The sequence below is a fragment of the Panthera pardus genome, unplaced genomic scaffold, assembly GCF_024362965.1.
Source record: "Panthera pardus isolate Hobbes unplaced genomic scaffold, ASM2436296v1 HiC_scaffold_10, whole genome shotgun sequence".
Lineage (NCBI taxonomy): Eukaryota > Metazoa > Chordata > Mammalia > Carnivora > Felidae > Panthera > Panthera pardus.
This window is the reverse complement of record NW_026526655.1, coordinates 64,201,912-64,215,038: the sequence shown is the minus strand read 5'-3', so window position 1 is coordinate 64,215,038 and position 13,127 is coordinate 64,201,912. Positions and strand designations below refer to the sequence as shown.

The window sequence follows — 13,127 nt, the reverse complement described above, 5'->3', positions numbered from 1 at the left end:
GGATTTTTCTTACAGCAGCCTGAATCAATTAAGACAACTGTATATACTTTTTATATTTTATATGTTGAAAATATAAATATTTCTTGAATCAAATGTTCTTTCCATAGAACTACTCTCTCCATTTCTTTTCAGAACAGTGATGGCAGCTGCTCTTTGAATCCTTCCCTGGGAACAGTCTACCAGATAAATTATCCAAGCTTTTCCCATTGTCCTAACTTCACTCACAGGATAGGCAAAGCCCTTTATTCCCAAACATATTCATTTCTCTCTATTTCTAAAAGTGACAAAAGTATTGCCCAAAGATGATTAAGTGGGTATGATTAAAAAAAAAAAAAAAGTTTTTAGGGCACCTGGGTGGCTCAGTCAGTTGAGCTCCAACTCTTGATTTCAGTTTAGGTCATGATCCCAGGATCTTGGGATCAGGCCCTGCATCGGGCTCTGTACTGAGAATGCAGCCTGCTTAAGATTCTCTCTCTCTCCCTCTCTGCCTACCTCCCCATCGCCCCCCAGACCCACTCATGCTCACTCTCTAAATAATAAAATAAAAAGGTTTATCCAATTCTCCCTACAAAATGAGAGGGTTCTAAAACTCTATTCCCTTCACTAGGATACAATCCATAGATGCATGATTTGGAAAAATGCTTCTCAAACTTGAAAGTGTACACAGATCACCTGGGGACCAAGTGAAAATGCAGATTCTGATTCAGTTGGTCTGGGGTGGGGCCTGAAATTCTGCATTTCTATCAGGCTTCCAAGTAAACTGGTTAAGTCCAGAAACCAGACTCTAAGTGACTAAGTGGTGGAAAGCAAACAGAGGCACTTGGGTATGGGGACAGGTGAAAGGAAGGAGCACCAAGGGCCACAGTGAAGGTGATGGGGTTAGAGCCTGAGGAGGGGAGCAAGCCCAGAGGCACCGCCTAGCTGAGTCTGACCTGAAGAAAGGGGTAGGAAACAAAGCTAGAAATAGGGGAGACTAGTAAACAATTCACAGGGAGAAAAAAACACGAGGTCAAGATCTGAAGAACTTACACAACTCTGAAATCCGGACAACACATGTGCCAAAACTGCAGTTGAGGACTGTAACACAGTGACTCCCTTGGAAGAGTCTAGTGAAATAAGACAGACATGCCATCAGGTGCCAAAGCAAGCCACAGCCTGGTATTTAATCTGCCCTGTGGACCAAAGAGCTGCTCATGCAGCTTCATCTGAAACACACCACAAACGAAATTTCACAAGAGTGGGAAAACAGGCCTAAAATGGGATAGCAAGAAAAAGGCCTCCCCATCTGCCAGCACTGAAGCGGCAGCCACAGCAGCAGCCCTCTGCTGGGAGCTGGGTGGGCGGACGACAGACCTATGAGGGACACGCACGTGCAGCTGCGGGGCCAGCCTGGCCACATTTGCCCAACCGGGGCACGATATAGGCTTCTCACGTGGGATAGTCCAGGTTTGGTGGGGGACACAAAACACACAGAATATCCTACCATAGAATATCCCGGAAATAGGATTGCTTGGGAGGAAAAAAAAAAGAAAAAACTACCAAAAAACCAAAAACTGAAAAAAATGGAAAGAAAGTATATTTAAGTGTTTATGAGGGCTTTTGTAATAGTGCTCTATGGCCTTTGTTCCTCCTACCACCACCACCACCATCACGAAAGAAAGAAAGAAAGAAAGAAAGAAAGAAAGAAAGAAAGAAAGAAAGAAAGAAAGAAAGAAAGAAAGAAAGAAAGAAGAAAGAAAGAAAAAGAAAGAAAGAAAGAAAGAAGAAGGGAGGGAGGAAGGGGAGGAAGGAGGGAAGGAAGGAAGGGAGGAAGGAAGAAAAAAACCTTCTCCTATAAACCACACTGAGGACAAGCAAGAACTGTGGTTCTTGGGAGCCTCAAGAACTGTGGGAGCCACTGAGGAAGAGCTAAACTCCTAAGACAGGGCTGGCTTGGAAGCTTGGCTAAGCCACTGAGCAGCCCGATTACCCCGGCAGGTTACCCCATGTCCTTGAACCTCAGTGTCCTGTCATAAAAGGAGATTATTAATGCCGTCTACATAGGATTTTTGTGAAATAAGTGAAACGAGACCTACAGCACTCCTCGCAGGATGCCTAGCACATAACACAAGCGTTAAAAGACAGCCTCTCAATGTCTCGGTTCCTTCTCTGCAGATGAGCAACCCCATACTGATCACTTACCTCAAGTGTCCCAAATTCCTGACTCAACCTCAAAGAAACGGAGACAGACGCTGGCAGCAGCGCCTACCCTGCCCTACAGAAACATCAATCACAGAACGTGCTCCGTGTGTCCTGCCAGCTCTAAGAGTCTGTAATGTGTGTATAGGTCACTGGGCCACGAGTCTGTAGCTTTATTCCTGACTCTACGTTGTCTCCCACAGGAGTTTTCCTAAGTACTTCACCCCGTGTTTAATTCATACCACCCTGTCATACTTCATGCATCCTGGTACACCGCTTCAAGCCCTTTTGTGATAAGGAGCCTAACATATACTTATGCAAAGGGTTCAAAACACCTAGCATAGGGGCACCCGCCTGGCTCTGTGGGCAGAGTGTGCAACTCCTGATCTCAGGGTTGTAAGTTCAAGCCCCACGTTGGGTGCAGAGGTTACTTAAAAAATAAAATCTTTTAAAAACAAAAATAAAAAAACACAGAGCAAGAAAAGAGTTTGAAGATATAATAATTAGGAAAAGTTAAAGCCTAGTGTCTTTTGTTCCTAAAACCAGGAGATTCACAAAGTACTGAAAGAAATTTCATTACAGAAAAGAAACAGTTTAAATGGATTCTGAATTCAAAATAATAAACTACACTTAACCAAATTAGCATATTTTCACAGCTTATGTAAATCCTAAATAAATTCTTCTTCATCTGATATTGGTGGCAAAATATCCCACTCAGCCTTAGTTAGGAATCAAATTTCTCAGCCTCCAAAATCATGTGCAGTTAAATCTGAGAAGATGTTATTTCTAACTTTATTCTAGAGCAGTGGTTTTCAACCTTGGTTGCACATTGAAATCACCTGGGTAGCTTTAAAAAATACTAGGGCCTGGAGCCTAGCCCCAGAGATGCTGATGCAAATTGGTTTAGGATAAGAGGCTGGGAATGAAAATTTTCAAAAGCTCCTAGGTGATTCTAATGTTCAGCCAAGGTTGAGAACTACTGTTTTCAAGCTAGGCACTAAGATGCATCATTCCTTCAATGAAACAATGAGAGAAACACCTACCTCTCAGGCATACTTCCACACTGCAACTTTTAATCCTTTAAAAAGGGGAAAATATGTATGATTTACAAATACTATCAAATGAAACCTATATTTCCAAATGCAAGAGATAACCAGATACATCTTTTAAAATGTATGCAACATTCTGCAGGCATTTTAAGAACTCCTTAAATGGTGAGGGTAACCACGTTAAATAACACTTTTCAGAAAGTCATTCTCCAGCTTGCAATTCCATAACAATTCCATAACAGCACCATCATGAAGGGTAACCTAATATTCATAAATAGCCCGATACTGTAAGTGGCAGAATTAAAACAAAGACAAAAACAAAACCCATAAATTTCTATGATCTCAAATGTCAGACAAGAAAAGATTGACAAAGTTGTTACAAGAGCAATGTATTTTTTTTTGGACTGTCATTTTCAATCAGGCAAATGTCAGTATCAGGTCTTTCAATGTAAAAAACTATGTATCACATGTGCAGCAAACTCTTACCTCTTTTCAAAGAAGAGTATCAAAAGGGAAAAACCTACTTTAAAAAACGTTAAGTGAAATATTTCGACTTGTACCCAAATGTATCAACCATTGTTCCTTGCCATTTAGTTTTGTAGTTATTTTTATAGGACTTGGTATCTGTGTTTATCCAAGTGAAGTCCATTGAAGACAGGATTAGAAATGGGAAAAGTCTAGATAAGACAGGGAAATATTTTTTAAGAAATTAGGAGAAGGAGGGGCCAGGGTGGCTTAAGTCACTTGAGCGCCCCACTCTTGGTTTCGACTCAGGTCATGGTCTTACAGTTTTGTGGGTTCAAGCCCCGCGTTAGGCTCTGTGCTGGCAGTGCAGAGCCTGTTTGGGATTCTCTCTCTCTCTCTCTCTCTCTCTCTCTCTCTCTCTCTCCCTCTCTCTGCCCCTCCCCTACCCATGCTGTCTCTGTTTCTCTCAAAATAAATAAATAAGCTTAAAAAAAGAAATTAGGAAAAGGGGAGCAGAAATTCCCTGACGGCCTTACTCAGTGTTGGCAGAGAAGTATTTAAAACAAAAGGTAGAGTGTCATGGGAGTTGGAGAGTGGGTAAATCCCTCGAAATCAGCAGGGGAATCACAAAGGGTAAACATCTACTTGCTGGCAGAAGAGAATGCACATCCCAGAGCCTCCCGGCTTGGTGATGATGTCACAAAGTTGGGCACCCTGCAAAAACTGTCCAAACAAAAAAGAAGAATTTTACTTGGAAACGTAAGAAACTGTCGGTATAGTTGTTTTCTTCAAAAGAAACAAGGAGAGGGAAAGGAAGGGAAGAATCAAAGTGTGATGTTGAAATACTATAGGAAAACCCAATGGGGAGGAACCCAATTTCTCCCACTGTTGGCTAAGAGGTTCTTCAGCAAACAGTAAGACGGAGGCCCTATGAGTTCCGGAAGCTCTTAAGTTGGCCGTCATGGAATCTGAATCAGATTCAGCTATCAATAACAGCTGTTTGATCATTTAATTGACTACGATTGGGAGTCGTGGAAAAAGTCAAGTCAAAGACTTCATTAAAAACAGAAACAGGAAGAATTTTTCTTGTCCGCCAATTTATGTTGCTGGAAACCTCCAGGCCAACTTTTAGCACAGCTGCTCTATTTGGCTTCATCACCAAACAATGAGAATGTGAGGTCAAGTGTGTCTTTTTCTTTTTTTGTGGTGCCCCCCGTCCCACGCTGGGGGCCAGTGTGAAGCCTGGGGTCTGCCAGGGAACAGCCCTCCTGCAGAAGCAGCCAGAGCCCTACCCAACACGCTCAGACCTTCTCTCTGACTGTTCCACAGTCCTTCTGTTTCCACAGCAGCTAATTAATTGTGGAAATAACCAAACCAAAACAAAGAAGATAACAGAGGAAAGAACAAAATCCTTGGTCTCAACCCAAGCCAATAACATTTTCCAGAAGGATGGTAAAAGGGAGGTATAAAAAATAAACAAGATGTAACTAAAGTTGTATTCAATCTAAGCGTGCTTTCCCCATTTTCTCCTACTCTGAAAATGAGTATGTACTGGGTCTCTCTGTTACTAAGCACATGTAAGTTCAGAAACATGTGTCCTTACAATATTCATTTCTGTTTACTCTTTGGGGAAAAAATGAGATGTTAAACATTTTAGCAAGCCATTTCTTTTTTTTTTTTTTTAATTTTTTTCAATGTTTATTCATTTTTGGAGACAGAGCGAGCATTAACAGGGGAGGGGCAGAGAGAGAGAGACACACAGAATTTGAAGCAGGCTCCAGGCTCTGAGCTCTCAGCACAGAGCCCCATGCAGGGCTTGAACCCACGAACCGTGAGATTATGACCTGAGCCGAAGTCGGACACTCAACCGATGGAGCCACGCAGGCACCCGCCCCAGCAAGCCATTTCTAACACATGTATAAAAATTGACCTAAAAGTAAATTCAACTAGTATGTTTATTACCTGAATCAACTATAACATTTAAATTTCACGTTCCAAATTCTATGAATTTGGTTCTACGAATCACACGCCAGCTAATGTAACTTTAGAGCTGTAAAAATAAATTAGTTTTGCATATGTAATATTCTCTAATTTCTTAAAAATGTATGTCTTCAAAATATCCAAAAATCTCCCATTCCTAATCCTGCCCTCAGCTGGATTATACTTTGGTAAAAACAAACACCAAAGTGTATGAAAATAATTACAAAACTAAGTAAAATAATTTAATATTTGAGACCTGAAATGCTCAAAATAGTACATTCAGTAAAATACACTTGTATTTTAATGCTATACCCTTGGTATAAAAGATTCTACAAGAAACAGCCAAATGCAATTCATTACCACGTATGGTGAAGCACTAATGAGCTGGGATATGAATAATTAATCTACTAATTAAAAAATTCTTTTGTTCAAAAAGCATGGAAAAATACTTTCATTTATATAATAAGGAAAACACACATTATAGTTTCCAGCTTTTTAGGCTGACATCCTCAAACCAGTATAATTTTTTTCTACAATAAGCAAGGCTTACAAAAGTATGAACACAATTACAGACATTAGGCAAAAACGCAGGGAAAAAAAATTTTTTTAATTTTTTAAACCTCGGGAAGCCTGGGTGGCTCAGTCGGTTATGCTTCCGACTTTGGCTCAGGTCATGATCTTGCAGCTCATGAGTTCGAGCCCTGTGTCGGGGTCTGTGCTGACAGCTCAGAGCCTGGAGTCTGCTTCAGATTCTGTGTCTCCCTCTCTCTCTACCTCTCCCTCCCTTTCTATGTCTCTCTCAAAAATAAATAAACGTAAAAAAATTTTAATTTTCTAAATCTCAATTAAAAGGGGGAAAACCCCTTCTAGCTAGAAGAACTGCTCAGAGGTCCCAAATAATTGTAATTTATTTTTAAATAAGTATGAGAGAAGCCTATGTCAGATAACTAAACTATTAGGGGATAATTAAACTATTCTCTCAAATGACCATTAGGCAAAATAAACATCTAAAGCTTTATTCTCCAAAATAACCTACAAATCATAGTTGATTTGTTCCTCTAAAGACAAGTAAACAGAGTAGAGAGAAAGGGAGAGATGAGTAGAAAGAAAAGAGCAGATCAAAAGAAATAAGAAATAACATTATGGCAGAAAAGCAAAATGAGGGCAGGGGCTTTGTTCTGAGGAAAGTAAGCTCTCGATTTATCTATGAATCGTATCCATGAAATACAGCAAAATATCCTTACAGAAATGATATAGGAAGAGAAGGGCAAATGCCAGATTCTTTCCGGTTGGAGGCTGAGAGGCTCTTTCATTATGTACACAGGAGACACAGATGGCACCCTATGTACCCCAATCTATGCACTTACAGTGGAATGTTACTGTTACCCTGTAACACTGGAGTGACTTGACTCTATCCTGAATTATAAGCATAATTTGCTAGTAATCAGTGTTTTTCTGCAAGTAATTTTTAAAAGTAACTTCATTAAAAGAATTGATTTTTAAATACACAGAACCATAGACTTCGGTGATAAAAATAAGTTTTGCCATCAAGCAGAATTCCTCACTGAACAAATGAAAAGACTGAGGTATAAATGATTCGTCTCAAGTCCACGATCCAAGTGAAGACCCAGGCCCTCTGACCCAGGAAGCAATTCTCCCTCCATCACAAGTTTCAGCAATCACGGGTAGCCGTTGCTTTTTGAAACAATTTTGCTCACATTTGTCACCCATCATATACTACCATATTTTAATGATCACTACATATTATTTCATAATAGAATCACACAATGGACCTTTTTTTTTTTCTTTGAAGAAACAAGCACTTTGCCTGGCCCCAGGGCCAGGGTCTCTCTTACACACATAGCATTCCTGTCCCTAAGAATTAAACGGTATGTTTTGAGAGCATTGATGTATATGAAGGAATGAGAAAATGCTACTGAGTTTTCTGTGACTAGGTACCAAAGACAAGACTAAAAATATGAGAGCTCTAGTCCAGAGAAAACACATTGAGGATATGGCTAAAGTCTAAAAATCATGAAGTCAAGTAAGGTGATGAATCAAAATGTTCATCAGTCCCTGGGTAAAAATAATGAAGAGTTCCCTGAAGGTTGGAAAAAGTGGGTTTTAAGACGAATGAAAGGAAGGACGACTATGTCACATTTATGGAACTGTCACCTGGTGACAGAGACCAAAAGATGAGTTCAGAAAGAACAGGTTAATTCTTCACTCATGAAATAGACTTTAAGGGAAGTAAGTGGGCCCTTGAGCAGCATCCCTAACCTCTGAGGCTGACCACAAACGAGAGAACTAAGCTCTTTCAAGAAACCTCAAGGCCACCTTCACATAGAATATACTAGTTGGCATGACAGTGGATCAGACCCATTTAGGAAGCCTTAAATTCCTACTGAAAAGCAAGGAATGCACACTAGAGAATCTGTCTATATTCTGTTAAGCCATGTCTAGATGGAAAAAGTGTAGAAAGCTATCCTTAGCTCAAAAAGCTCACCAACCCAAAATAAAAATGAAGAAACTCATTTATCAGTCCCCAGGCTCCCCAAAAAACAGAAATCATCTTTGTTTTCCCATCGCCTGGCTCAGTGTCTAGCACCTAGTAGGGTTTAATAATCACACAGTCCACAAGTTCTGCTCTAAAACTATAAATACCTCCCAGAGAGTGTTAGCCTATTATAGTCATTTACACCACTGCGGGATTAAAAAAAAAAAAAAATGTGGGATTAGCAAATCTCAGAAATTACCAAAGCCTCTAGGTTGGAGTGGTCAGAAATACAGAACATACAAGTAACATCCCCTGCCTCCTGGAAAATTAACCACCAAATCATCATACCTAAAGAGATTAGGATACAGTTACAGGCCAAACTCTACAACATACATGAAAACTTAAAAGAATGCATAGAACAAGAATTAGATTAACTAAATGCTATTCATGTGATGACAAGAAAAACATTTGTTCTAGGGTTTTCTAACCTAATTGCCATGAAGATGAGCATATGCCTTTGTTGTCCTATATACACACCCAAAACCCATCCTTCTAATGGGCCTAAGCACAATGTAGAAACTCATTAAATATTTACCAAATAAATTACTAAATGTATATACATGAGATCTGGAACCAAATTATCATTGAGGAATATTACAGTACTCATTTCAACAATATAAATTTTACTTAAATTACCAATTTAAATTTAGCACCAATGATTTCATCTAATACTTCTTCCCTTCATTCTCAGAGACGATAGCTTCAGAAATCATGACCACCTGGGACGTCTGGGTGGCTCAGGCAGCTAAGTGTCCAACTCTTGATTTCTGCTCAAGTCATGATCTCACGGTTTGTGAGTTTGGGCACCACATCGGGCTCTGTGCTGACAGCACGGAGCCTGCTTGGGATTCTCTCTCTCTCCCTCCCTCTCTGCCCCCTTGTGCAAGTGCACGTGCATAGATGCGCTCTCTCTCCCTCTCTCAAAATAAATAAACTTAAAAAAAAAATGCTAAAAAAAAAAAAAAAGAAAAATCATGACCATTTGAACCCTTCATCAGCCAAACCTAAAATAAACTCCACATGAGCACAGAATCTGACAGATTGTCCATCTGCCCTGTGAGTGTAAACCCCACTTTCCTATGGGAGTTGGGACAAGGGGGCAGGGACAGGAGAGAGGGTAGGAAGTGGGAGGCAATACAGTTTCAGTAGGGGAGGCAGATGTTCTAACTGCCAGCAAATAGTTGATAACTGTGACTTCTATGACATAACACTCACAGGATAAGGATTCCAGTGGCCATTGTTTCTTACAAGAACAATGGCTTCCAGTTAACACATGGCACAGTTTGTGAAATGATGCAGAGCACTGACCTATACATAATGTGCACACACACACATACACACACAGGGAATTAAAGGATTATTAGGATGCCGGATGTCCAAACACTGCCAAAATGTGAACCCGCAGAGATAATAAAAGTACGAGCAACAGCAGTATTAGAAATCAAAAGGATTACACCAACTTTGCTCCACACAATCTCGTGTGCCAACAGCTGGGCCACAAAGCCTGGCAACATTAGGTAGTCCATACTGTAAGTTCCATTTCTTTTTGTTTGCAAAGGACAAACATCCTAAAGGACCATAGCCATTCCCCGCCCCCCATCTCTAGAAATATCAAGACATCAAAAGCTCAAAGGTTCCAGGTTAAGGAAAGATCGACACAAGAAATCAATACACCTTTTAAATGAAAAGTGGATAATTATACACATATACTATGCTTTCTTAACACAACATGGGAACTAAGAGGGGGAAAAGAATGAGATAAATAAACTAACTGCTAATAAGCAAACTCATAACTCCTAAAACCTCAGATTAACGGAGACAAGCACAAGGCCAGAAAAGCCCCAGTCCTTACATGTGCAGCTATGCCCAAATTACAAGCACTATCTCCAAATGCCACTGTTACTGGTCCTGCTCTCAGGGAAACAGGAAAGGGCGTGGACTGCCCACCCTCCCCTCCATTCTCCCCCACCCTGCTGCCTCCACTAGGACCCTCCTGTAACTTCCATTGCTGGCAGCAGACTGCTGATGAGAAGCCAACAGAGGGAGAACGTGGAGGCCTGGGGCAGTTTGGGGCTTGGTAGAGATCAGGAACCACTGCGTCTGCCCAGAAGGCTGGTTCTGGAATTGTCAGACACAAATGCGCACAGGCCTCATACAGACCGTGTGTAAATATTCTGCTGGTACCAACAGGATGGCCATGGGACCTCCAACAGAGCACCACAATCAAATATAATCATCACGAGCAAATTTGTGAGTGGTATTTCCAGACAGGGCACATGGAAATGTACTCTCCAATCTTTTTTTTTTTTTTTTTTTTTTTTTTTAATTAGTGTGTACTCAGTATAGACCCAGAATCTGAGGACACCTATAAAGGGATCTTAGAGATTTTCCAACCCATCTCTCTTTCTAAATAGTGCAGTACAGTTAGATGACTTGACCAAAGGTAGAAAATAAGTTGGTGGCAGAAGCAGGACCCGACTCTCCCCGCAGTTTGTTAAGTGCTTTTTCCACTTGGGAAAAGTGACCTTCAAAATTGGTCAGGTGACGAAGGCACAATTTTATTGGTCGCTGTGATCACAAGCAACAGAAGGATGCAGCAATAATTTCAGTAAGAGCAAAGCACAGCTGATATTTTGAAGAAGGTAAAAAGCCTTAAATACATGCAAATTCTGTGAATTTGGGGCGTTTTCTTCCTTCCTCCCTTCCTCCTTCTCCCTCCCTCCCTCTGTTTCTTTCTCTTTCCTTTCTTTCTTTCTTCTTTCCTTCCTTTCCTTCTTTCTTTCTGAAATTAACATTTAATCGTGGTAGCCCTTCCTTTAATCTGAGTTAGCTGGCAATCTGTCACTTCAATCCCAGTGAAATCTATGCCTTGTGTAGCCTAATTTAAAATGTGAGGCCAAACAGATCTGGAAAAGTACAGCTTTACCCTTGTACTTAATTTATACTATAGTGTGCTGTAATTAAGCCTGAAATAAAAGCTATATTCTGAGTAAAGACAAAAAGCTCTTGTTAATGGCATTCCATTCCCAATGTAGAACACAACAAAAGGCTTCTTCATTTGGAGCCAAATGTCATTATACTTTGTAGCTTGTGTGGAGCTGTCGTACTAATATTTGTCCTGGGATTAGGGTTGGGATAACCAATCAGTTAACTCCTCCGCTGCAGTTTCCTATTATCCTCAAATAAATGGCCAAAAGGAAAAAAAAAGAAAATTGGCAGGCAGAAGGACAACTATATTTATGAGATTAAACTCTCAAACCCTTCACAGTTTGCCGGGCAACTAATAACCATTTGCCAAGCTGTTCATTTAATAATGAGTCAGTTAAGCCAAGAGCAAATGTTCCTGCAACCAACCAGTGCTACTATAGTCATACCCACACTGAAAAGCTCCAATCATTTACGTAACATACGTACTTCATTTAGAGTAAGAGGTACACGGTGCCACGTACGAGAAACAGACTGCTCTTGTTAGCCAAACCCAAGCCACCCTGCAGTATTCTGAATAACTGAAATGCGTAGGTCATTTTGTAATTTCTGAAAGGCACAATGACCGACAAACTGTTTGGAGAGTAATTCCTGTTTGTGTCGTGATTCTAGACAGAGGGCCAGAAGCTCTCCACCCGGCTCGGCACTTGCAGTATCACGTGGCCTTAGGTCAGCTAACTGCGTCTGCTCCCTGCTTTTCCAAAATAGAGTTGTCAGCACTGAGACCATCCCCACCCTGGAATTATGAGGACTGAACAAAATCCTGCTTGTCAAAGCAAAGTAAGTCACACGCTATACAACACCATCATCAGGTACGATATAATTAAGCAGGGGAGGAAACGCGGTGTGGGCTGCTTTCCAAGAAACACGTGTGTCCAAATAGGAGAGAACACCAAGCTGCCTTTGCTCTCCTTTCTCCTGTTTCTCTGGCCCATCTCCACACACCCATAAGTGACGAGGAGCAACCAGCAGGGATCCTCCGCTTTTTTACTTACTAATAGCTCATCCATACTGGTCTGGCATTTTTCCAAGTTGATCCGCTTTATGGCTACACGTTCTTGCCTGGGCTTGCAAAGGGCAGCCTGGACCACAGCAGTAGCTCCACTGCCTGAAACGAAATAAAAACAGCATCAGCTATCAAGGGGCATGCTGTCTGGTTAATGTTCGTAACCCCCTTCATAAACAAATACCTATTTTTCAAAAAGTCTTCTCCTCAAGGTATTCAGAACATTACCTTTTGACATCTTTGTAAAGAGTTTCTAAATCTGAAAATAATCCTCTGTGGGAGGAAAGGGAAAATGTGGACTGTTCTACAGGCTACAAAAACAGTATCTGTACCCAGGAGGGCGACCCACATCGAAAAAGCCCACTTTCATATGGCAGGTGTATTGCTGCCCAGGACAAAGGCTGACCAAGTGACGGGTCTGAGGTCACAGGGACAAGAGACATGAGCGTCTGAGCACAACACTGCGTGGAGGCCATTACCATCCTTGGCTCCCAGTATTCTCTAACTTCATTGCCCTTAAAATATCTCAAGCTCTTCTTCCACTTCAGCCCAAGCCAAACCACTACAGCTTGAGCTACTTCAGGGTTTCCACGAGATGCTGTGACAACTTATCTGCTCTGAGTGTTCTTTGAGCTTCTTTCTTCTGCGCTTGCTCTACAATTAGAAGAACAGGAATCAACCCAAGTATTCTCGTGTTGAAAGCACGACTTTCAAGGATGCCAAGCGAGTGATGCAAATGTGTAATTACAAAAGCTCTCGGCATTCATATGAATTTCCTATTTCTAAGGTTTCATGATCGTTAGCTAATGCACTCAAACTCCTAGGAGACAGAGTCATGTCATTATCCATATTTTATAAGAGCAAAATGTAGACGTGTAGTGATTTGTGGCAGAGCACAAAGAGCTCC

At 41.0% G+C, this 13,127-nt stretch overlaps 1 protein-coding gene across 2 annotated transcripts in view; it reads right to left on the bottom strand.

The window, feature by feature from the left end:
* The window catches only part of STK39 (serine/threonine kinase 39), a 310,507-nt gene that overhangs the window by 238,785 nt on the left and 58,595 nt on the right, over positions 1–13,127 (bottom strand). For both annotated transcript variants that reach the window (XM_019458489.2, XM_019458511.2), the window contains exon 2: positions 12,210–12,322. In XM_019458489.2, the coding sequence (XP_019314034.1) occupies positions 12,210–12,322 (113 nt within the window). The remainder of the gene's footprint in view (positions 1–12,209; positions 12,323–13,127) is intronic.